The sequence below is a fragment of the Balaenoptera musculus genome, chromosome 13, assembly GCF_009873245.2.
Source record: "Balaenoptera musculus isolate JJ_BM4_2016_0621 chromosome 13, mBalMus1.pri.v3, whole genome shotgun sequence".
In the NCBI taxonomy this organism is placed as follows: domain Eukaryota; kingdom Metazoa; phylum Chordata; class Mammalia; order Artiodactyla; family Balaenopteridae; genus Balaenoptera; species Balaenoptera musculus.
In genome coordinates this window covers 67,114,055-67,140,103 of record NC_045797.1, presented here as the reverse complement: position 1 = coordinate 67,140,103, position 26,049 = coordinate 67,114,055, and the positions used below count along the sequence as shown (strand labels likewise).

General features: G+C 45.4%; 1 protein-coding gene across 1 annotated transcript in view; it reads right to left on the bottom strand.

The window, feature by feature from the left end:
* ALK (ALK receptor tyrosine kinase) overlaps nt 1-26,049 on the bottom strand; it is a 738,293-nt gene that overhangs the window by 311,806 nt on the left and 400,438 nt on the right. Inside the window, exon 5 of the mRNA XM_036872826.1 lies at nt 18,081-18,282. Within this exon, the coding sequence (XP_036728721.1) occupies nt 18,081-18,282 (202 nt within the window). The remainder of the gene's footprint in view (nt 1-18,080; nt 18,283-26,049) is intronic.

Genomic DNA, 26,049 nt, shown 5'->3' with positions numbered 1-26,049 from the left:
CAGGTTCCCTCTTTTAAGAGCTCATAGAAGCCTATACTCCTTCGTCATGTATCATTATGGTAACTGCATGATTATACATGTAATTAGTAATGTAATATTCATTTCATCCTCTAGAATGCAAGCTTCATGAGGACAGCAATTTTTTCTGCTTGTTCTCAGCTTTTCCCCCACCATCCCGTACACTTCCCTGCATGCAGTAGAGGAATACTCACTGAGATAAGTATTTAGTGAATGAATGAATGAACGAGTGAATGAATGAAGGCAAAGAGAAAGGCAACCCTGGACAGAAAGAGAGTGGGAGGTGGGCCATGGTGCAAGATCTCACCAAGATGGGGGTCAGAATGGAATTATGTGGTTGTAGGAAACACGCTTGTGGATTTTCTTTTTGAAGTGGGAATCAATAAATAATTTTCTCTCCCCAGTCATGTAAGCAGGCAACTAATTATAGCAAGACCAGTGAGACCTACATTGCTCTCATCAAAGTCAACCTGTAACCAGCTTTAAAAGCGTATGGTAAAATAGTTTCAGCACAAAAGATGCAGATGTAACTCTGAATTCTATGATCACAGCAGCTTCCTGTTTAAAAGCAATTAAGTGCAGGCATCAAAAGGCATTAGCAAGAGGGGAAAGTTCAATTAGAGGAAGATATTTTCAGAGCCAATTGGAAAAGAGACAGATTTTTTGCACTTTTCCTCCAGAGCTTTTGGAAATCCTATTCACACAGATGTGAACAGTCAGTTCAAGCCTGACTGAGCAGGGCTGAGGAGGGCAGGGTCCAGTGATTTGAGGGGGGGCTCGGGCAGTGGGAGAGCAGGAGTCTGAGGGGGGGGGGGTCCCAGCTCAGCGGGGGTTCCCACACAGCAGCAGAATGCACGCAGACTTCCTTATCTCCATCCTGCCTCAGTTTATCCAGCAAAATGTTATGTTTGTGCCCCTCTCCTTAGTGGTTTGTTATTCAATTTTGCCTATAAATAAAAGGAAATAAGTGCACTACTGGGGACTTGGTTGGAGCGCAGATCTGACCCTCCTCCCCCTCCCTTTCCCTGGGCTCTGGGGTGAGACCCTGTGGGTTCAAATCCCAGCTCTGATCAGTACTAGTGGGACTGTGGGCAAGCTCAGTGTCTTCATCCATAAAATGGGGATAATAACAATGTTACCTCACAGAACTATGGTGAAGATTAAATAGGTAAATCTAGGTAAAGGCTCTTAGAACGATGCCCACCATATAGTAAGTGCTATACAAGTGGCAGCAGTGGTCTCTATGCATTGTGTTCTATCTCTGGTCAGAGATTCTACAGCTTTCTGCCTGCCTAGCACAGAGGCAGATACCCTTACCTAGCATCTACTTCAACTCAGAAATTAGCATGACACTATTTTTGAGTTCTATTTGGAAATATTTCTCAGTCAACAAATATTTACTGAATATGTACTGTGTGCCAGGCACTGTTCTGGACTCTGTAGACACCAAAGTGAAAGCCTGCATGAAGTTGGGGCTCCACTGAGAGAAATAAATGGGCAGAAATGCACATAGTTGGTGACTTTCCATGAGATTGGAGCCATTACTCACAAAGAGCCTTAGGGGCTAAGAGAGAAGGGACACACAGGGACAGAGATGTCCGGCAGATCTCCCTGAGAAGGTGCCATCCTTACAATCCTCACAGTTGTACATCTCAGGCTTTGAGATCTTAATTATGGTATTATACAATTGATATTTTATTTCTCTTGTGTAATCTAATGCACCATCATATCTCTGAACATAAAATTAAAATAGACTGAATGGATTCAACCCCCTTTTAACTGAGGAACTGCGCTAAGGGCTTTCACACACATTATATCATTTAGCCAATTCTCTATGAGGACGTCCAGATTTCTTTAGAAACCAGGATGCCAGATGGGGTAATTTTTTGATGGATGGAGTCCATTACCAGTTTAGGCGATGAGCTCAGGTGATTGAGAAAGCATAAATCAGACAACTGTCCTGGTGTTGCCACTCTCTGCAATTTTTAAACCTTCTGCTACTAATGGAGATATTACCTGACTTTTCTGATGGTAAAAGAATTAGCTCATTGAATCACCACCTGATCATCCGGATGGCAGCTTTTCTTTTTCACTGGTTTCCAGAGCATTGTTTAATTTTTACACTAGAGAGGCTGGCTGGTGTGTTTTGTTTCTTTGTGTGTGCTATGTTTTACTGCCAAGGACTCTGGCTGTCTGGTTTGCGCTTAAACCTAGATGTCATGTGTGTGTCTGATGGATGATGGGAGAGGAAGAGATGCTCCCCCCCACTCCCACCCCATCATCTCCTACTTCCAGCTGTGTTTCACTCAGAGATCACCAAGTCAAACTCAGTCTGTCAATCAAGTTCCCAAATCTGAGCTCTTAAAAGATCTCACCTAGTTCAGCTTTCCCTAGAGGGATGGAGAATTAAACAGGGCTGGTGATGGGTTATAGGGTTCTCCAGTTCCCTTCTGTGAAGTTCAGCCACAGAGAGTGAGTCAGAATAGTCATGAGGCTGTCTCCCTGGCACTAACCCCAGACCTGTTTTAAATAACACATCTAAATGTTAATGCACACTTAAGACAACAGTGCAGCTCATACTCTTTCCAAATTGATTCATTTTGCAGTGAGCCTGATGCAATTTACTCAGTATAAAAATGTCTCTGGCAATTAGGGGAACAAAGGGGCAAAACTGGCAGACCACAAGGATGACAGACAAAGCAAGATGACGTGAAAGCTGGGGCCGGAATTAAATTTCTTTTTGAATCAGACATTTTTGGGAATGTCAGTAGTAAACAAAAGCATTCTTTGCAAGAGAAACATAAGGATTCTCCATTGGCAAAAACCGATGGGAACAGTCTGAGACTTGACTTTGATGGAATGCTCTGGCAGCCTCCCTGGTTCCTAATGGTGTCAACTTTCGGGTGTCTGGGTTTCAAACAGTAGATACAGCTAGTGGAAGAAAGAGTCAAGTTTACCCTACATTGGTGGGTGGGGTTTTCCAGATCACTGAAGAATAAGTCCCTTACCCCTTCACTAGTAACATCACATTGGAAGAATGTGGCTCTGGAAAATATGCTATAGAAGAAACTAAAATTGTTTAGCCTGGGGAAAAAAGTTAAGAAGAGACATGAAAACTATCCTCCAATGAAAAACTGCCTTGTTAGGAGAAAGTAGGCTTGTTCTATGTGATTTCAGAGGAGAAACAGAGGATCAAGATAATGGTGAAATGGGAAAGGGACTGACATATATTGTCTACTCAAATGATCCTAGGTGCCTTGTATACATTATCATAGTACTACTTCATAGGGAAATTGTGGTATTAAATGCAATCATATGCCTTGGTGCTATGACCATGGTAAGCACTCAATATATATTAGCTATCATTGTTCAAAGCAATAACCCTCACAAAGATCCTACAAGGTAGGTATTACTGTTCCCATTTTATGGATGAGACACCAGAGGCTTGAAGAAATTAAATAACTTTTTAGATACATTCAGTAACTTTCCAAGGGAACAAAGCCAATGAGGGGGCCATTAGCAAGTTGTTCCTAGCAGCTTTAGCTGCCCCGTGATGGGGTGGTCTGCTGTGCAAGATGCTGAGGGTTCTACTGGTTGGAGCCAGGTGAGCTAAAGTCAGAGGAGCTTAGGAAGAGGCTCTTGCATTGGCTAGGGGTGGCAAAGGGCTTGAATTCAACAACTTTTTTTTTTTTAACATCTTTATTGGAGTGTAATTGCTTTACGATGGTGTGTTAGTTTCTGCTGTATAACAAAGTGAATCAGCTATACATATACATATATCCCCATATCTCCTCCCTCTTGCATCTCCCTCCCACCCTCCCTATCCCACCCCTCTAGGTGGTCACAAAGCACCGAGCTGATCTCCCTGTCCTATGTGGCTGCTTCCCACTAGCTATCTATTTTACATTTGGTAGTGTATATATGTCCATGCCACTCTCTCACGTCGTCCCAGCTTACCCTTCCCCCTCCCCGTGTCCTCAAGTCCATTCTCTACATCTGAGTCTTTATTCCTGTCCTGCCCCTAGGTTCCTCAGAACCATTGTTTTTGTTTTTGTTTTTTTAGATTCCATATATATGTGTTAGCATATGGTATTTGTTTTTCCTTTCTGACTTACTTCACTCTGTATGACAGTCTCTAGGTCCAACCACCTCATTACAAATAACTCAATTTCATTTCTTTTTATGGCTGAGTAATATTCCATTGTATATATGTGCCACATCTTATTTATCCATTCATCTGTTGCTGGACACTTAGGTTGCTTCCATGTCCTGGCTATTGTAAATAGAGCTGCAATGAACATTGTGGTACATGACTCTTTTTGAATTATGGTTTTCTCAGGGTATATGCCCAGTAGTGGGATTGCTGGGTCGTATGATAGTTCTACTTTTAGTTTTTTAAGGAACCTCCATACTGTTCTCCATAGTGGCTGTATCATGAATTCAATAACTTTTAAGGTTCTTTAATGCTTGATAATTCTATGACTGAAATATTTTCCAAGTTCTGCTAGCTAGACTATGCCTTTAACCCATCTTAGCATAAGTGGTTAAGTGGGAATGTGAACTTGGAGAGGCAGCCACAGAAGAAGGCCAAGGACCCAAGGACCACGGACATACACTGAAATGCAGGAGTTTTTATTTTTATCTGAATTCTGGCTTTGTCAGCCACCAAATTCATCTGGCTCACATTCCATACACAATGAATCTGCTGTCACTGGCTCCCCACACCCCAGAGGTCAGTTAGACAAATTAGGCAAGGTGGCAGAAGGTTAATCAAGAAAGATGACAGACAAATGGGGATTTTTAGAAATGGAAATCATCTAGGTCTATTGAGAGGATGACCCAATGGGCACCAAGAGGCTCCCTATGGAGAGTGACCAGGCTGGAAAACTCCAGACAGAGGAGTCTCTCTGAGACCTGCAGGTAAACATCCGATAGAGATAGAATAATGAATAAAATTCCATGCAGTCAGGGAGGAATGGTAGTCCTGGGAGAGGAAAACAAGATAATGGAGGGGATATTCAAGGAACAGTGAAGAGAATGCAACTGGAATTCATCCTAGCTTGTGTGAAACGATAAAAAACTCAACAGGAGCCAGTGTGCTTAAAGTGGGGATGTAAAGACTAGTAGTAAACTAAGGAAAGGGAGAAATTGGGGGGAAAGTACCAAGTAGAAGTCTCTTGTGGAAGATTAGGAAACATAGAAAAAATATATAGGAAATATATAGGAAATTACTTAGAAAATTGGAAGGGATAAAAGGATCACAGGGGGGTAATCAGAAAACATTGGAACCACTTATTTCTGAGGCTAATGTATGCCAGCATTTGCTTAGCAGTGTGGGATGGTTAGGCTACAAATGAAGATGACACAGGCTGAGGACAGTCAATATATTTGGGGTTGGGTAGAAGGAAGTAAGTTGTTGTGGAAGATGGAGGTAAAATTTTGGTCAAGAGCTTTCTAGGTGCATTTTTTTCCCCTTAAAATTATATCTCAAGTTCTTGAAGAGTTCCTGGCCCAATTAATTTGAGAGTTTGTTCATTTAGTCAGCATTTCTTTTTTTTTCTTCTCTTCTTTTTTTCTGGCTGCGCCATGCAGCATCTTAGTTCCCCAACCAGGGATCGAACCTGCGTCCCCCTGCAGTGGAAGCGTGGAGTATTCACCACTGGACTGCCAGGGAAGTCCCTAGTTAGCATTTCTTGAACATACACTGTGAGTCAGGCACTGTGCTAGGCACTGGAGATACAATGATAAATAATGCCCATCCCTATTCTTAGGGAGCCTACTTGGTGAGAAAGACGTGTAAAGAAACAGATGTGGTACAGTGTTGAGAGCTCTAATAGAGATGTGGAACAGGCAACAAAAGTTGGTGCAAAGGACAGTGTAATTAACTCTGCTTGGGGTGGGTGTAGAGTCTCAGGAAAGGCTTGATGGAAGAGGAACTAAGAGATTCATTCTTGAAAGAGGAGAAAGACTGTATGCGGTGGTCAGGGAGGTGTGTGTGTGTGGAGGGGGACAAGAGGGCTTGAAACAACTTGCTTTACTTGGGGGCAACTGTAAGTAGTTAATGTAAATGAAGTACGGGTCTCAAGGAATGGGGTGAGGCAGGCTCAAGAGAGGTGGGGCCAGGTCAGGGTTGGTGCCATGCCAATGACCTCAGACTTGAGCCTGGGTTGGACAGGGTTTTACTGAAGGGTTTGAAGCAAGGGATTAACAACAGCCTGCAGTATTCACCTGCCAGTTCCCTCCTTAAGGTCTTGACTTGCTCCGTTTTGGGACTTCCTAATACCCAGAAAGAGTCACTGAGGTTGTCATCCTCAAAGGCTTCAAGGAGCATTCCACAGAGTTAACAATACAACACAGAATAACAATTTGGCTCTCGCTTCTCCCTCACACTCCTTCAAATGGACTGAAAATCTGAGTCAAGCAGCAGGGCCAGGGAGGAAACACACTCTCTCCTCAGAGGCCCATTGCTCACCAGTCATTTGAGCAAAGTCACCCTGTGGGTGGAGGAAGGACCCAGACACTCAGGTAACCTGGTGCCTTTGGGTGAATGGCCTCAAGAAATAGCCAAGCCACCGGCAGTGGTAGTTCTCACGCCTGGGCTCAGCCTGCTCTATTCGAAAGCTGTGGCCTTCCTTTCAAGCCCTCCCCGTTCCTGCCACCACAAGACTTACCCACTGGCAGAGGCAAAGCTATCAGTAACCTGAAAGCAGTGGGAACTCTCCTCATGGAGTTTAGTGATGTAAGATTCTCTCAGGAAGAGACATTGCACCAAATCCATGGGTAGATTTTGTAAAGCCTTTTAAATGTGAAATCACTTGGTTGATCAGCTCTTAGCTAAGGCTTTGAACCATAAAAGAATGCATCTCTCTTCTAACAGCAAGGAGTTTAGCTAGACATGTGAGTGCGGCACTATAAACAAAACAAAAAGGAAAAAAGAAAATTTAGAAGCAGGCCAGGTAATGAAAAACAGGGAGCTTTACTTTGAGGCCTGGAGTGAGTGCAAGGCTGACCTGGGTGATTATGCAGGTTGTGGTGTTTCTTTACTCCTGTGCTGTCAGCACCAGTTACCTAACCTTTTCCCACTACAGTTAAAAGAGCTGATGATTCCATCACCTGTTTTTGCCTCCTTACCACAGACAGAGACCTGATACCTGCAGGCAGCGGGGCAGGATTGGAATAGAGCTTCAGGAAAAAGGAATCCGAGGCCACATTCCCTGGTTGGACTTTCTATGACCTTCTGCAGGGCCAGGCATAATGCTTTCTAGTTCCTGTTCTCAGGGTTTCCTGCTCTCCAAAATGTGTTTCTTCTGTGGGCTGAGGCCTTAGAATTTTGCCCTTAATTTTGGATGGGAAGGATTTTATATATATATATACCATAGAAAATATGCAGCTGGGCATTTATTAAGAATAATTAAACGTTAATCATCACACATAAATGATAATGTATTCCTAATTATTGGTGCTAGGGAAGCCCATAGCATAGTGATTGAGAGTATGGACTCTGGAGCTGGACTACTTGGGTTCAAATCCTGTCTGCTGTACTAGCTGTGTGACTCTGGGGGAGTTACTTAACCACACTGAGCTTCAGCTTCCTCCCCACTATAAAATGCAGGTAATAAAAGTGCCTCCCTGGTTGAGTGGTGGTAAGTATAATGTGAGATGACACGTGGAAGACACTTAGAACAATGCCCAGCACCACAGAGGAAGCACCAGTTATCTCCTGGCTATGGTCTGAATGTGTTCCCCGCCCCCAGCCCCAAATTCACATGTGGAAATCTAAGCCCCAATGTGGTAGCGTTAGGAGGTGGGGCCTTTGGGACGTGAATAGGTCATGAGGGTGAAGCCCTCATGAATGGGATTAGTGCTCTTATAAAAGAGGCTTCAGAGAGCTCCCTTGCCCCTTCCACCGTGTGAGGACACAGAGAGATGGCACTAATTATGAACCAGGAAGAGGGCCCTCTTCCTGCTGGCACCCTGATCTTGGACCTCCAGACTCCAGAACTGTAAGAAATAAACTTCTGTTGTTTATAAGCCACCCAATCAGTGGTATTTTGCTATAGCAGCCCAAACAAGGACTAAAATTTTCCATCTCATCCTCATTATTATTATTATTATTATTATTATTATTATTATTATACAAATTAAGAGGAATGAAGGAAGGGAGGCAAGCCCCTACTCAGGCTGCCAGGGTGCTGGCTCGTCCCCTGCCAGCAGCCTCACTCCTTCTCTGTTCTCGATGTGTGGACACTTAGGAAGAAGCCAGCCATGAGAGAGCACTGGATCCCTGGCGACTAGCGGGAGAGCCAGGACTGCAGCTGGATCATCACAGGCCGCAGGGCCAGTGCCATTCCGGGAACCCTAAAAGAGCTTCTCAGAGGAGGAGATATTGAACTGGGTGCTGAAGAATGAATAAGGATCTCTGGCAGAGAATGAGGTGGAGGGCAATCCATGAGGGATAACCTGCCTTAGCTACTCTTCCTGCAAAGGAGAAGGAGGGGAGGAAGGAAAGATGACAGGAGAGTCCTGGGGTCAGAGCCAACAGTAGCCAAAAAGCATAAAGAGCTTGTACTCTGAAATCCACTTGTGCTGGAGCAGAAAATAGTTGCATACATGGACTGTCTCCAGGGAGGTAGATCCTACCAGAGGGAAAGAGAAAGTATGAAAAGTGCCTGGACCCAGGGTGAAATCTTTTGAGCACTTGTAGCAGGATGTTTGCTACAAGAAGAAGTGGGCTAGGGGTGGGGGTCTAGAGACTTTTCTGTCTGGAGACTGCCTCGGTGGGGAGTGGATGGGTTCTGTTGCCACACAAGCCAGTGGGACAAACGCCTGAGAGTCTGGGCACGCTGAGAGACTGGATGGGGCAGGGTGGCTGAGCGATCACGCGGCCCCAGCACACCACCTACTTTCTCAGGCTGCCAGGCCTTGGCGTATGTGCCCCCTTTGTATGGGATGCCTTCCTCTCCTTGTCCACCTGACCACTCCCCTTCTCCCATCAGAGCCAGCTCAGTTGTCTTCTCTGTGCCAGCTTGTCACCAGCACCTCCGTGGCGCCTGTACACACACCCATCACAGTATTGAAACTGTCCCTGATGTGGTCCAACACCAAACCTCATTCTGAGCCCCTTGAAGGCAGGATGAACCATCAGAGTCCAACCAGTGCCTGGGACAGAGTAAGACTCATAAATGTTTGTTGACAGAACGCATGATAGAATGAATGGGTGAATTCCTTGACACCAGTGGTGTATCGCCTAATTCTTCCACCTATTCTTAATATCTCCCTCCCCACTGGGAAATGGTGAAGCTCAGTAAGCACTCCTGAGATGAGAAGTGATTGTTTTTATGCATTTTGACTTCTCTTTGCATATAACATATATTTATCATTATGGGATTTGCCAGAATGCCATTTTGACAAGCCGAGGGGTTTACAGGTATTCACAATTCTCTCATCTTCCTAGTGTTCAATCCATCAAATATTCAGGGCACAGTGGGAAAATGAAGGCAACCAGCTCAAAAGAGCCCCACTACAAGCCTTGGGCTGTCAAATCTCGAAGGTCAAAACTGGCAGAAGCCGATGGTCTTTTCATTTATTTTTCTTGACACCCATCAATGAAAGCAATCGTGAGTAAAAGTTGTACCTGCCAGGAAAGGAATTGTCCTTTGTACTTAGTGGCAACCTTCACAGTTGAGGTATACTCTGACAGCTACTTCCTGAGCCCCAGGGAGAATCACACATCTATCCCTGGGCGTGGGCAGAGGGTGGGGAGAAGTACTTTTTATCTTTTCACTGATTGGAGACTCTTCTCTGATCTCGGACTGAACTTTTAATTTTCAGAGCTTAGGTTTAAGAAAACTTGCATCGCAGAACTATTGTAAACTGATCTGGTGTCCGTTCACCTAACACAGAACACCCTCTATGTGCTAGATGCCGTGCCAGGCACTGTGAAGAATAAGAAGATGTACAAACCAAGGACTCTAGCTTCAAGGCGCGTGGCCCAGAACTAGATGACCAAATATCAGATGAGCTTTTCCTGACTGGTTGAGAACAGGTCTTAATTTCCTCAGAGCCAGGTGTGCTACAAGGGTTCAACTACAAGGCTTCCTTGGGGAAATAACATGAGATTTAAAAAAGACACAGAAGATCTGTGTTCCCCTGTGTGTTACCCATGACTATGGACAAGTCACTGAACCTCTCTGAGATTCAGTTTACTCATCTGTAAAATGAGGATAATAATATATACGACATAGATTGCAGTGAAGATGAAATGAGTCGATGGATGTTGATGTACCTGGTACCCTGAACATGCACTGTACAGATATTTACTGTGAATATTGACAACATAGTGTCTACCTCCTAAGAACAAAAAAGAGTGCCATGGCCCTGCTGTTAACCTGGGAACTAGATGAGAGACAATATATGGCATTCTGAAGAACAAGATGCATGGTAGATGGCGGGTGAATAGTGGATGGATGGATGGATGGATAGATGGATGGATGGATAAATGCATGGATGGATAGATGGGATGGAGACTCCCTCTGGCTCTAAAAGGTCAGGCTCTCTCTAGTCCACTGTGTATTCTTCTCAGTCTCCATGGCCTTGAAAGCCACAGTCCTTTTGGAGAAAGAATAACAGACGTGTTCTGAGAAGACCAACCAGAGGAGACCAGTCCCATCCATGACCTGGGATACACCCAGCTACCCCAGCTTGGGGGCTACACAGCAGGCAGGATCAGGCCAGGCTTGGATAGCCTTGTCACTAGCATGTCTACCCATAAGGGAGAGAGAAATGACTCTCCACCCTGTACACAAGTCCATCTCTCCTCTCCAAGCTTTCTTTTTAACTTTTCTCCTTCGTGTTTAGTAGATAGCTATAGAAAGCTACCCGCTTATGTGATCAAGCAAGTCAAACTGAGATATTAGCCGTCATTCTTAATTTTTGATGCACATCAGAATCCCGGTGGCACGTTCTAAAAATTCTTATGCTCATGCCCCTTCCTAAGACTAATAAAATCAGAATCAACTGGGAGGGAATTCAGCGGTATGAATTTTGTAAACTGTGTGGTTCTGAGTTGTACCCCCAAATCTTGAGACCTACCATCTCGATGGCTTAAAGTCCACGTGCTAGAGAAGACTAGAATTTAATCACTGTTTCAATATTACTACTCAAAGGGGTGAGAAATACGATACATCCAGGCACAGCCAGTGGGACTGGTACTTTGGGGTGCAACCTAGATCTTTCCGAGGGGTATGAAATTGCTAACCTTGGCCCTTCTTACACCCACTCCCTTACAACCCTGAGCAGCCTGGAGGAAGGCTGGCCCAGGAGCCCTGAGAGGGGCAGCTGGGAGGGGGCGAGGGGAACACCCACTCTGCATTATCTAATTTAACTTCACAACCGCCCTATGAGGTGGTTCGATTATTACCATTATACAGATAGGAAAGCTGAGGCCCAGAGACTCAGAGACTTGCCCAAGCCCACACTGTGTGTTGGGCCTACCTCTCCACACACTTAGGACTGGAATCTCACGACCGCCTCTGCTCAGAGAGCTCCCGGCTGCACGACTGTTCCCGTAACAGGGTGTCCGGGAAATATGCCCCTGACAAGCCTAGGTGTGAGTTTTAAGGCTTTTAAAAATCATCTTTAAAGCCTTTGAATGGCTCTCTCTTTTTAGTGTAAATCACCCGGACATTAAAGCCCTTATTGTATATTTATTAGTGTGTTATTCAGACCAAGGGGAAAAGGGAGAAGCTGACACTACGAATGACTTTGAAAGTGAGAAGAAGCTGGGCCTGAAATTAAAGCATTGTGACACTGCCACTCAAGGGCATCAATTTCAATAAATGATCACCTTTTTAAATTCCTGATCGCGTTTATCCTGTTATCAGTATGTGAGGAGAACTTTGGCCGGGGATGCTGAATGCCACAGGTCTCTGATATCCCCACGCTGGCCAGACCTGCCACAGTGCCCTGGGCTGACTGAAGTTAAACCTAGCACAGCCTGGCAAAGGCAGTCAGGCATCTTTTCAGAAGCAAATGCCCTGCGTCATGTTTCCACGTTGCCCTACCCTGAGCCTGTCCCTCACTCATCCTGCTGAGACCAACCGGTCTGTTTATAGGAAAATCCAGGGTTCTGTACATTAGCGGTGGGAGGTCTCTGTGGGTCAGTAGTGGGTAACTGTCCTGTGTGCCAGACTGGGGGACCCGTACATAGAGCAGAGTCTAGCATTTCCCGCTCTTCCATCCTGAGTGGCAACCTGAGGTGGCGTGTTGGCGTCGCAGGATGGAGGAAGGGGCGGGGGCACTGGAATCTCCACTTCAGGAGGTAAGAAGCTGAGGCGGGGAAGAGCTTTGATTGTTCTATGACCACACTGCAAATGAGCGGTGGAGCCCCGACTGACAGCACACTTCCTGACGCCCACGAATCAATATCGCTTTGGGTTGAATTACTTCGGCGGGTCTCCCATTAGGATTGTTTCTGGTTTTAAAGCTGGGCTCTTTGGTCAGAACTGACTGGTTTAAAGAAACATGGCAGCTGTGTGGGTACACAGCACGGACATGGGTTTTTCTTCACCTGGGCAGGGAGCTGCAGTTTTTAATCTAAGGGCAATGAATTTGAGAATTTCTTGATGCAACTATTCAGCTGGGAGACAAACGAGAGCACAGGAGGGCTGGGCTCTGCGGTCCAACATGGGTGTGAGTCCTGGCTTTGCCAGGAGCCTGCACTTTGACCTTCATCATACCTCATCAGGCCTCTAGGCCTGGCTTCTCACAACAGGAAATCAATTGGACAGATGGAACTCAAGTCTCCTCTGAGTGTAGGGGTTAAGCTCCCACAGAAAGGTGAAGCTTCATGCCATGAAGAATCTTGTTTCTCTGCTACCCACTGGAATGAGCCTTGTTTGTGCTGTGAAAAGGCCCTGATCGCTTATCTTGGCTCAAGCCCGGGTATCACCAAATCCTTTAGGTTTAAAACATCTTTTCAAGCATTAGTCATTCAAAAGATTGGCAACTTCTATCCCCTCAGTGTCTAATTCTTCCCTCCACACACTGTGTAGTTCTGGTCACACGTAATAAAGTCCCCAGACACCCGAGGCTGCAGGAGAAACTGTGTGCGTGAAGAGGAAGGAAGACTCGTGACGATGTCCTGGACGGAGGCTTGGAGAGTCGCTCTTACAGCCTGAGACACCGCCAACCCTTGTGCTTGTGTTCTTGGGTCCAGGAAGGCGCCGATTTCACAGTGCCAACTGCTGCCGACTGCTCTTTCTAAAACAGCTTTCAGCTGAAAGGCAGGGACGTGCTGGAGGCAGAAGCAGGAGCTGGGCTGCCCGTGCTGGCTTTATTGGCCAGTGATCTTAGCTCAGCCTCTTAAGATTTCTGGGCCCTAATTTAAAAACATCTGCATAAGCAGATGTTTTTACTTGTTTCTCCCTTACTGGACTGGATGCTCCTTGAAAGCCGTGCCTGTGTCATCTCCGGCTGTGTGTTCCTAGCACCTATTACACGGTGGCGCTCCATCCATGGGAGTTAAATGAATTATGAACTGAGAAGGATCTAGCATGTATTAAGTATCTACTACAGTTGGGCACGATGTGAGCCATCTTCCTCATGCCATTTCACGACTCATCATATTAAATAGGCATTATTATATTCATTCAATTCATGGAACTTCGTGGCCTCTAATTCAGAGTTAAGATGTCCTCCGCCTGCTGGATTCTGTGGCCAGCGGGGCTGGCTGTCTGACAGCCCATTTCTCTGCTTCCTTGCTTCTGTGGCCGTTCTGGCCGGGCAGATGAGCAGGCCAGGCACGCGTCGTCGGCTGTCCCCTGGGAGGCCCCGGGCCAAGCCAGGCCGCCTTGGCAGACTGAGGCGCTCACGCTCTGAATCATTTAGATGCCACGCACGCTGCTGCGGCCTTCCAGGCGATGAGGAGGGGGGCAGTGCTGGGGTTCCCCAGCAGCCTCCCCAGCCTCCAGTGCCTCCACGCAGGCGGCTGCACCGAGGGCTCACGACTTAGCGGTTTCCTGGGGACTTGGTGGCCTCTGACTTGTCTTCCCTCTGAGTCAGGCTCTCCCCAGCCGACTTTGCTGTGACAACTTCCTTCCTTGTCACTGCAAATGCCGAATGTTGTTTTCCCAGTAGTGGTCCCCGCACCACCATGTTCTGCGCTGAGAGGAAGCCATCTGTAGTCACCACTCTTATCACCGCCAAGATTTCACCACGTCCCCCTCGCCACGCTGATCACTGGGCTGCTGGGGTCACCTCTGATATTAAAGGGATGAGCTTCCAGCGGAGCAAACTGCCAAGGACCTCAAAACCAACAGATTCTTGAGTCTGACACTGACTCCATAATCAGAGAGCAGACGAGTCTCAATCCTTTGTGATCCCCAATTGTAAGCAGAGCAGAGCAGAGCAGATGAGGGTATTAAGTAATGGCCTCTTACATTTGCATCCTGCTCAGAGTGTGCAAAACCCTTCACATCCTTAACTGCACTGACCCCACCTGACCCCACATGACCCCACATGACCGTGTGAGCTGGGCCAGCATCATCATCCCCGCTTTACAGACGGGGAAACCAAGGCTTAGGTGGGGATGGAATTTGCCTCAGGTCATAGAGCTCATTCATGGAATATCCTTTCATGAACCATCAAAGGCTGGCCTTCTGTATCCTTATCACCTCTATGGTCCTAACAAATACAAAATACCCAATAAATGATTGTTCATTGAACTGACGATTGAATTGTGAAATAGGACTTAAATTTAGGGCTTTGACTCAAGAGCATAATAATTTTTCTGCTGCACTACTGTGGTGCAGTTGAGCTCTTCCAGCAATGGGTAAAAATAGTCTGACGTCAGGCTGGTTAGGTTCAGACCCCCTCCTCCCTGTCTAGCCAGTGACCTTGGGCAAGTTATTTGGCTTCACTGGATTTCTTCATCTGTGAAATGGAAGATAATAACAGTACCTGCTTCATTGTGTTGTTGAGTATTAAATAAGAAAAGGCATGTAAAGTGCACAGCAGTGATTGGCTAGCACATCTAGGAAGTGTGTAGTTCGTGTTAACAATAGTTATTACTATTGTAATGGTAATAACAATTACTATTGTTATAGGGTATTATTGTTATAGGGTAGGGATGGGCCTTACGTGTCTGTGAAACCCAGTACCTGGTACAGTGGCTGGCACGTACACATGAGTGTAGGGCTCAAGACACTTGCCTCCCAACACTGACACTCATCATGTGACAGGGAGCAAGTCCCTTACCTCTCCTGGCCTTAGTTCCCACACCTGTGAACTGACACCATTGAACCGGGTAAATCCCAGGGCTCCTCCCCGCTCTAAAATGCTCTATTTATTTCAGTGGTCTCAGTGGGGCAATTTTGCTCCCCAGGAAACATTTGGCAATGTCTGGAAACATTTTTGTTGTCACAACCAGGGGAGGTGCTACTGGCATCTAGTGGGTAGAGGCCTGGGAAGCTGAGGACCATGCTCAGTACAGTGCCCACAAAAAGAATTGTCTGGCCCTAGATGTCAATAGTACCGAGGCTGAGCAACTCAGATCCAAGCCAACATGAGTAGCCAGAGCTCTCTGAGTTGCTGGACAAGTGCCTGTGACCTGCAGCTTGCCAGGCCCGGGCAGCAGAGCTCCTCCATGCAGCAAAGCAGTCTACGGGTCGGCCCTTCAGCTGCCCCCTTGCACCCTCACCATGCTGACCTTGTTAGTGGGGAGGCTAGCTCAGGCATCTTTAATTTAAACTGGAATCACTCTTGCTCATCACCAGACTCCACGATGGCCCTGCCAGGGCGAGGGGAGAACATCTCGGCACAAGACGCACGGAGCCTGGCCTGAGGCAAAGACCCTGAAGATGTAGGCGCAGCCCTAGCAAAGCCATCAGGTCAATGGGCTTGCCCAGCACCCCTGCTCCCTTTCTCCTGCCTCAGCTCCCACCCTCCAGGGGGCAGACCGATCCTGGTGACGGAACAGTCACGCTGGGAAGAAAATGCATTGGCCAGCAGGGTGGACACGGAGACTGGCAGCCAGGGCAGCCTCAGGGGAAGCTCACAGCCTCCTGCACCACGCAGTCTTGGTCTCCTTGTTGCCACCACATGTGGAGGAAAGGCTGCCATCACGTGCTCCCCGGCTCTTCAGAGAATCTAGATCAGCTCTTTTTGCAAGGTTCCTTCATCTTCCATTTCCTCTTTCCCAACCCCATCCTTTACCCCCTGAATTCCTGCTGAGAGGCTATGGGTTTCCCAAAAACAGCCCAAATGAGGAAAGGGGAGATCTGGGGTCCAGTTAAGGCAGCTATAAATAGGCTGCCTACCTCCTCTCTCTGCCTCAGTTTTCCTGTTTGTTAATGGGAACTCAGTTGGTAGTTATGAGCACAGGAAGATAAAGAGGGGAAAGCTCTTAGCAAGCCCCCATGGTCCGTCACACCGAGGAGCTACCATTTTCCTGAGGATGCTAGACAGGGACCAGGCCCTGCTACTTAGGAAGTGCTGAAATCCTGCAGCACTTGTCCCCTCACACACATGCACATTCTCAGCCTGCATTTCAGGGAGACCCCAAACTCCATGTCCACCTGTGACATCAATGTCTCCCTACCCGCTACCTAGCACCTCAACAGATTGATTGCCTGAAGTCCCAGCAGCCCCAGGCAGCACTCTCTGGTCTCTGCCAGGCTTGGTGGGGCAGGAATGTTGAGCGGAAGTCAAAACAAACAGCTCATGGGGCTGGGCAAACACATACAGGATGGCACTGCAGCCGAGGCCACCGCCATCCCCACCCATGGATGGGAGACCTTGCCATCTGGGGCTTCTCACAAGAAAAGGAGGCTATGCTGGAGGAAGGGTTGGCCATCAGAAGATGGCTCATCCCTAACAGTGGGCAGCTCACACACCCGACATTCCTGATTTCTGGTGAACAGACACAATTGGTGGCTGGGCCCCTCCCAGCCAGTCCAACGAGACATTTCAGAGGCAAGAAGATAGATATGAGTTTAGGTATGAGGAGAACACCTTTTTGAAGCCAAGATTTCATTCCTGCTGGGATTGTAGCAGCTTGTAGTTCTTTGAAACACAAATAAATACAGATGGGCCAGTAGCAGAAGAGTGGGGTGGAGACTTTCAAGAAATGAGCAAGGAGGCCATATAGCTTTATTGGAATTGCAGCAGGCAGGATCTCCCCACTGACCCAGCACATCATGGAGATGGGTAACATCATTGTTCAGATGGAGGCTTTCTGAAACGTATTTTCTTAGAGGGAAAAATTTGAGGTCTTTCTCTAGCAAACACGCCACAAAGAAGGATCTCTCACTCTTGTTGATTATCGGAGCAGGGACCCCTCAAAACTGAAGTCTTATGGAATGAGAAAAAAGGCAGGCACAGAGATTCCCTTGTCCAGGTTTGCTTTCCAGTGTCACTATTTCTAGAGGCCTGATGGGTCACTGAGGAAGCATGTGAGTGTGTCCAGGAAGCTTAAGTTCACTGACATGGGTATTGGGTATGACTTCAATGTTGTGTAAGCCTTAGAGGTTCTAGAACGAATCATGTTCCTCTCCTGAACTGATGCCGTGTGGCATCCCTGACCTATTCTGCTGTGGTGTCCCACACTGCTGTAGGACCTGCTTGGGCAGCCACAATTGTTTGCTCTTTCCCTTCCTGCCAAATTTCTTCTGGTAAAACCCAGTTTCCAGCATATTAAATTACTTTCATATTGGCCTTTTAACACTCCCCTTGGCTGTTTCCTTCTTGGCTCCATCTGGACTTTGGGAAACGAATATCTTTAATACCCACTCATTAAATGTCCACTCTGCCAGCTGGTCCTCTGGCTTCTGGAAGGACCGTCAGCCTGGGCAGCCAGAGGACCCCACAGATCAGTGCCCAAGACACCATGCAGGGAATATTAGCAGTAATGGCTCAGTCCGGACCCTACCCATTAAAGGATGATTGTGAGTTTTAAATAGATGTCAATTAAGTAGATGTCAAATTTCCAGGGTGTTCTGGAAATTTGTAGCCAAAAGCCAAACCTCCATTTACATAATGGATTTTGGACATGGGGAAGGACTTACCCATGCTTTCCTGGAGTGGGTACCAGGGGGATCTCTCTTCCAGCCTCATTGTGGGGCAGCAGCTGGGCGACGTACCTCCCGGAGGGCTGCAGGTGCCTGTGCACCGAGACGGCCAGCCTGCAGTGCTCACTGCTGCTCCTCATCCATGGACTCAGGATGGTGTGCTTGGAGGTCATCGACGTGTTGAGGAGGAGGAAGGCGCCTGCCAAGAGACAGGGAAAGTGACTCTGCAGTGTGTCCAGAAGGGGAGGCCCAGCATCAGCTCTGTGGCGGGATTTAGAGACCAACGGCTTCAGAGTCAGCGATGCTGGAGGCCTTTCTCACCTTCCTTACACACACCTAGCCCTCTTCCCCCTCTCTTAGGTTGTCTTTGTAAAAAGCAAAGCCTGAGGCAAGAGGATGGTGACCTGGAACATGGGCTTTATCATCAGGCAGATCAAGGTTCTCACCTTAGCTCCCCTACTTACTAGCTCTATGTTCTTGAGACTCAGGTCCCTCATCTGTAAAATGGGAATGAAAACATCTACTTCAATGGTTGTGAGGATTGTGTGAGGTAAGCATGGAGAGCACATTACCCAGTTTTAGGTAGAGAGGAAGCACCCTTATAAAATAATCAATTATTTGATTTCGACTGTCTTCTAAGTTAGAGATGACAACTCACAGATTCTTTCCCAGCCAGTAGGCACAGTTAACAAAGTCCCATAAGAAACAGAAGACTAGGACAGATTATTTAATCCCCAAAGAGTGATGAGAGTCAGAAACTCAACCCAAGTGCTAAGATGTTCTTGGTGGAGGAGGACAGCCTAAAGAGAGTCCCTCCCTCCGTACACGTTCCCAGAGTGGAGCCAGGACATCAGTTCCATCCTGTAAACATCCATGTAGCATATCTCCACACCTCACAAACCAGGACACTCTGGGGTATCTCAGGCCACGCTATGGGTCACAGTTTAAATAAGAGCTGACCTGAGTTCTCCATACCACACTCAAGCCAACTTCAGACTCAAGTGACATCTGTTGGACAATTCAGAGTTTCCCAGGAATGTATGGGTTGGCTCTAGGCTCCCAAATAGTTATGACCAGTTCAAGGTTTTCTCTGAGAGGTGGGTGGCTTATTTGGGTCACTTATTATGTAGCTAAGATCATGGCTCCCACTCCTTTGCTTTCTAGCTAAGTGATCTTGGGCAAAGCATTAACTTTCTCTGGTTTCAGTTTCCTCATTTATAAAATGGGGTGGGAAGGGTTGGCTGAAGTCAATAATCTCTTAAGATTCATTTCAGCTCCTGAGTCTATGAATCATATGTATTTGCAACTGGTCTCCACAAAGAGAGCCCTACAAATCCCTCCTGGTGCCATGCCTGTAGAGTTTCCCTCTGGGGCAAGCCAACCCTAATTCCAGTAGCTCAGTCCAAGAGACCTACAAGAACCTTGTACTCATGGGGATTACTGTCAGCATAAAAGCACGGCACCATTTTATTGTTCCTGGTATTCCTTCTGATGCATTAATTTTACTTGCTACACTCTGCATTGAAGTTTTGGACCTTTAAATGCTGCTCCTTTTGCAGTGAAAGCCTAGTCCCACTAGATCCCCAACTCCTGTAGAAACCAGCTAACAGGTGCCCAGCCTTCTTTAATCACCCCCCAGCGCTTTGAATTAGTCTCCTTCTGCAGATAACCCAATTTACTGAGTAGGCAAAGGAACTAGCAGCCTACAATAAAGAATGATGCAGATGAAAGAAGGGGATTCTTACCAGAAGCAAAGCATTTCCAAGGACACATATTGTGTCAGGAATTTGGAGAGTTGCAATATTCTGGAAGTTGATAAATATGACTTCTAGTTACAATCAGGATGAGGTCAGCACAAGACTGTTTCTGAGTTGAATCAGGGACTTGGGTCAGTACTGGAAACTGAACCCTCTGTAATTATTGGGAAGTTTCAGCATGGCCTATGGGCCTTTGAAAAGTGCTCTACAACCCTCAGTAAATAACCTATATTATTATCCTGTTTTACCATGGGGGAGACATTCTTGTCACAGGCACAGAGGTAAAAGAAAGGAATTAGAATTAAAGACTCAGAATTAGAAAGGACTTTAAATAGTGAAAACTATGTGGGATTATTAATAGATGAAAATAGAAAATGGGACCAGAAGGAGTTGGAGGTACTTTTAAATGTTTTCGTCCTCCTCTATCCCAGTTTTGCCTTGAAAACATAGAAGTTATATAAACATTATTCAAACAAAGTAAATTAAGACAAACAAATGCATATTAACAAATTCAGTGTTTTAGGTAGGAATATGACTCATTTAAACTTATGGGCCTTTCCAAAATTTGTCTCTAATAAGGTAAACTATTGCTTCTGATACTGTTTAGATTGGGGGTGCTCCTAAATAATTCTATCCCCGCAGGGATCATCCTTTGATGTGAAACTGTTTTTATAAAGAGGCTACACCAATGCTGTTGATGTTCTTGGTTATCTACTCCTCATCCAATTCACTATTCTTTCTTGGCAACTGGGTACTATAAGTCTGATTAAATGTTCATGTCTCAAGCCTTCATTTCAGTTAAGAATGAACTTGGCTTTGAACAAGGAGTTTTGTAAGCAGAGAGCCACTGGCCGTGTCTTGGGAAGAGTTTCCTTTCTTTACAGAAGGGATGGTGTCACTGCCACCACTTTTTCCTTCTTGCTGCCTTGAATGAGGTTGTGACAGCTAATATGTAGCAACCACCTTGTGACTATATGGAAAAAGTTAATACATTTACAAACCCTGACAATGTACAACTGCTGAGCCCGTGCTAGAAACTGTCTTTTTCTATGATTTATTACAAACTAAAATAGCAACTTTCTACTTGTTTCAACTATCACGTCAAGTCTTGTTGCTATCAGCCAATTCTAACTACTTTATATGAGTTTATATAAAGTTCTCATTCTGGATATTAAAGTTATAATTTTGAAAAAAAAAAAAAAAAGAAAGGTCTTTAAGATGATCTAATGTAATGTCTTCGCTTTTCTAGAGAAGCAGACTGGAGATCAGAATGAGGAAATGACTTGCCCAGTCTTAATTTGAAAGTCCAGAGACCGACCAGACTCCAGGTCTCTGGACTCCTAACCAGTGCTCTTTCCCTTGTATCTTTCTCATTGTCCCACTGTATTCTTTATCCTAAAATATGACCAGGGTGCCTTGTAGGCAAGTTGTATATCTCAGGAGCCCAGACGGATGGGGAGGGAGAAAGACGGGCAGATGGGTACTGGACCAAATCCATTTGTTCACTGGCTTCCTTACTCCTTTCTGCCCTCAAATTTCATTTACTGGATGCCTGCTTTGGGCAAACATCCAACCACTGGCTCTGCCCTGGGGACACAGACATGAGCCAGACACAGTTCTGGCTTTCAAGGAACTCGAGGTCCCATAGGGGTGATGAGATGTCTGCACTAACTTTAATCAAAAATAGAGGTTATAGAGTCATAAGACACATGGAGATAAAGCACTTGGGGAGGCTCCACGAAAGAGACACTAGGTTCAGTTGGGAAGACTCATAAAGAAGATGACCTTTGAACTAGGTCTTAAAGGGAGAGAAAAACAAGGATATTGGCAGAAACAGCTGTGCAAGAGTTGAGAGGAAGAGGAGTCAAGGCAGAAATGTAGAAAATGTGTAGTGGCATTTGGCTGCAGAGTGGCGCACGTGAAGAGAAGGCTGGGAAATAAGGAAGGGCAGTGAGTGTGGACCAGACCACAGAGAACATTTCATTCCCAGCTAAAGATGTTCAACTTTACTTTGTGGATAATAGGGAGCCAGAAACGGTTTTTGAGCGGGATAGGGACATCATCAGGGTGGTGCTTCAGGAAGATTAATTTGGTATGGTGGGGGCAGGAGGGATCAAAACTGACCCAACCTCATCCTCTACCACCAGTTCACACTAGGCAAGGACGAGACTAAATGCAAATGTGATGTGTTTAGTATGTTACCTTTGTAAGCAAAGGTGCTATGTGAGGGACAGACTTTGGGACTCTACCAGGGCTTCTAACTCTAGGCTAGTGTATACCTTTTCAGAGCAAGTGAGAGCCCTGGAAGCATCTCTGGGGGCACAATCTTGCTGCAGACACATTGGGGGTGCATTCTGGGGTTAGGATGAAGCCACACATGCCACATATTAGGGAGCAACAATTGTGTCTTGCTCTGAGACCCTACCCTGGTATTTTTAGTTGGTGGAAAGTTGGATTGAAACCAGTTTTTTGAGCTACTAAAAGAAAGAATGTGGGCAAAATAAAGGAGGTGCTTCCCTTTTTCTCAGAAAGATTACATGCAAGTGTGCTTGTGCGTGCGCGTGTGCACGAACGCGCACACACACACGCATCCGTGCAAAACTCAAGTTCCCAGCAGGAGCAAATCAAGCTGAAGTTGCTGGGGCTTTGGGGCTCATCCTGTACCACCGTTCCTCCCTCCTGGGTGTGGAAACACATTTAAATTCTGTCCTTGTGATTCAGTACCTCAATAATGAGACTCTTTCAAAGTTGACTGGAAGATGGATTACTTTTCCGGTTCTAATATGTGAGATAATGTTTATATGAACTTTATTTTGTGCAACTGGACTATCAATAAGGGACTGAGCTTAAAGTATTTTCACTCTCAATGAAACTCCATAGTTGAGAGCTATCTCTTCATCAGCAGCTTTCCTCTACCTCCAAAAAAGAAAATAAAAGGAAAAAATACATTTCATAAGCTCCTTGGGATATTGTCAGTATAACTCTTTTAAAGTCAGTGCGAATTTATCTCTCCTCTCCCTCTTTCCCCGTTTCCTGTTTATTTTGCTCAGAATAGCTTGGGGCTATGGGAAGGCTCCTGGGGTCCCTTCTAATTAAGAAGGATGGCCTGGCAGCTCACAGACCTTCCCCCAGTGTGGGCCGTTGGGGGGTGGAGAGGCAGATCAAAGAGCCCTGCTTACACGGTGCCACAATCATGGTTTCCTTATTATTGGATTGTGTTGATGTGTTCAATGATTAAATATGAAGTGGCTATTATTTTTACCTCTGGTCACCCACTGGCATAGGGATGTGTTGCTCTTATCCCAGCCAGCAGGGCTCAAATTATGAGCCAGAAACCAAGGGGCATGAATATTGAGATCAGACAGACTCTTTCATATTCAGGCTCTATCTCTATCCAGTTCTAGGCTTTAGACAAATTATTTAAACTCTTTAAGCCTTAGTTTGCTCAGATTTAATATGGGTATAGCCGCCCTCATATGGTTGTCGTGGAGATTAAATTAAACAACATGCATGGAGTGGCCAGTACAGTGCCTGGCCCTTAGTAGGTATGTGAGGAATATTGATTTCCAGCTTTGAGGGGTGTCTCAGTCTGGAGCTCCTTTTATCTATCACTAAACTTGGAATCAGAAGGACTGAATTTGAGCCCTGGCTCTGCCACTACCAAGGTTCCTTTGTTTGTAAAATGAAAAGGTTGGATAGAGTCTCTCTGAGGACGCTTAGAGCTCCAAATTGTCAGTAATTCTATCTGCCTGCCTAGAATATTATTAATCTAAAGGAAACATGTCAAATCTCCAAGCTCCTAAGTCCTAAAGACTTCTTCTCCTAATTCACCTCTCTGAGGCTTCTATGCCAACAGTTTCAATCAACTGGCCAAATATTCTGTAAACTGTGATTCCCTGCCCTGCTTCCTCTCTTCCAATTCACATGAATGCCTCCCTGGGAAGGGCTCTTGTCCTAGCATCATTTGTTTCTGTAGATGCTGATGCTATAAGGCTGGTACCACCTCTAAATGTCTCGTATTTAACACAATGCTTGCCATATGGCAGGCACTCAATGACTTTAAAAATGAAAGTAATTTATACATATGGTGAGGAGTCAAATAGTTCAGAGTAGCTCATAATAATAATTAAAAAAAAAAAAAAAACTATCCCCAAATCCTGCTCCTCTCACCAAGTCCCAAAAATATTTTTAAGGACTTCTAATTTCTTTTGGCAGCTGCCTTCATGATTCTAGATATTATGATCACAGAGTTATTTGTTGGTGCAACAATTTTGGCTCCTTAACATTGATGGTACAGTAAAAAAAAACGATACTATCTCCCTTCTAATTCTTTATTTTTTAATCCCTTTTTACTTTTTTATTACTTTCCTTTTTAACTCTTCATGGCAAATTTATCACTTGTTCCATCAGCTTTAGACAGTATCACCTGACTCTCCTCCCTGGAAGATAATGCTATTAGTCTTCCTGCTCTTCTGCATTTTTCCACGTCCACCTCCCAAGGCAGCTATGTTTTCCTCTATATTGTCAGGGTTGTGTAAGAATGATTAATTCTTGTGTTTTGTTTATAGGTTGATACTAAACGTTGAAAATCAATTAACAGAGCTTTCATACTGAAAACTATATATATATATTTTTTTCACTGCAGTGAACAATGGTTATATTTATAAACGTCTTTATAGGTCCAGTAATGCATCCCACTCCACAGAGAATGTTTCTAACATCAAGAGTAAATGAAAATTCATTCTCTCTCTCTCTCTCTCTGTCTTACATCATCACTTGTCAAAATTGTGGCACGTTATAATTTGCCTTATATTTATTTGAATCAGGAGTCTCTTGTGCACTTTGTTTTTTCAGAAATTTCTAACTGCTTTTCTCTTTTATTTATTTTCTATTTGCCTTTTGCACCATATCGCTAGCACTTCTACACATTCCTTGAAAAATCTCTCCCTTCTTCTTGAAGACGTTGACACCCTGTTTTTAATTTGTACCAGTTGCTTTCTGGGCCTCCAGTACAGCTATTATTCTGGAATTCATTTTCACTAGAGCTCTTCCATTAGTCCCACCATCCTCAGGAAATTTCCTCAGGGGAAAGCTTCTTGGCGAATCTTTGAATATCTGCAATATTTTTATTTTGTTTTCATACTTGGTTAATAGATTTTCTGGCTATAGTTTATAGATCAGAAATTGTGCTTCAGAAATTTGAAGGCCTAGCTTTAGTGTTGTCTAGCAACTGTGTGACTGAGGTGAAGTCTGAGGCTGGTTTTACTGTTAATTTCTTTGTAGTCAACCTGCTTTCTGCCCCACCCCCCCTTTGGAAGCCATCAGGATCTTTCTTTAACACGGAGGTGCTGAAATTTCAATACAATGGATCTAGGAATGGATCTCTATAAAAATTCTGCGGTAGCATTTGGTGGGCTCTTTCAATCAGAAAACACATTTCTTTCATCTCTGGTAAATTTGTTTTATTATTTCTCTGATATTTTCATTCCCCTCTTCTCAGTCTTAAATCTTTCTGAAGAGATTTATCTCTCAAGTTAACTTCTATTACCTAATTTATCTTTGTTTCCTCTGGAGTCAATTTTTTTTGTTGATGTTTCTTTTTCATGTTTCTGGGCTCTCATATGTAGGGTGGTCCCGGATCAGCCCCTCATATAGAAACAGGAGAAACTAGGAGCGTGGATAGAAACTTCTCTGCACATAGTCAGTGCTTGCTTTCCATGTCAGAATTGGCCTGATGGCTGGTGGGGGGCCAGCCACCCTGCAGTGCCCGGTCCCCAACTCCAGCATCATGGACCAGTCACACTCTGCATGAACCATGAACACTCCCACTAGCAGTCCTAGTTCCCCTAGTCCACTTGAATTTTTAGAGAAGAGCCCCGTGTTTCTCCCCCTCATGGTTAAGCATCCTGCTATGTTTTCATCTGGGAAAATGGGGTTAAAAGGGGGCAGAGACAATAAGGGTTAGCCACACCACAGAGGAATCTCATCCTTCCTCCTGACTCTCACCTTTACTTCAGAGGATCCCTTATCAGTACTCGTGGTGCCTCCCAGCAGATGGGCTCCCTCCTCTGCTCTAAAGGGAGCATTTTCCCAGCTTTGGTCACTTTATTTCCTCCATCAACAGCTTCCATCTCCTCTTTGTGCTCTAGAATTCACTCATGGTTCCCTTCCTGTTCTGTTTGCTATTCAGGATTTATTCCTCTGTTGAA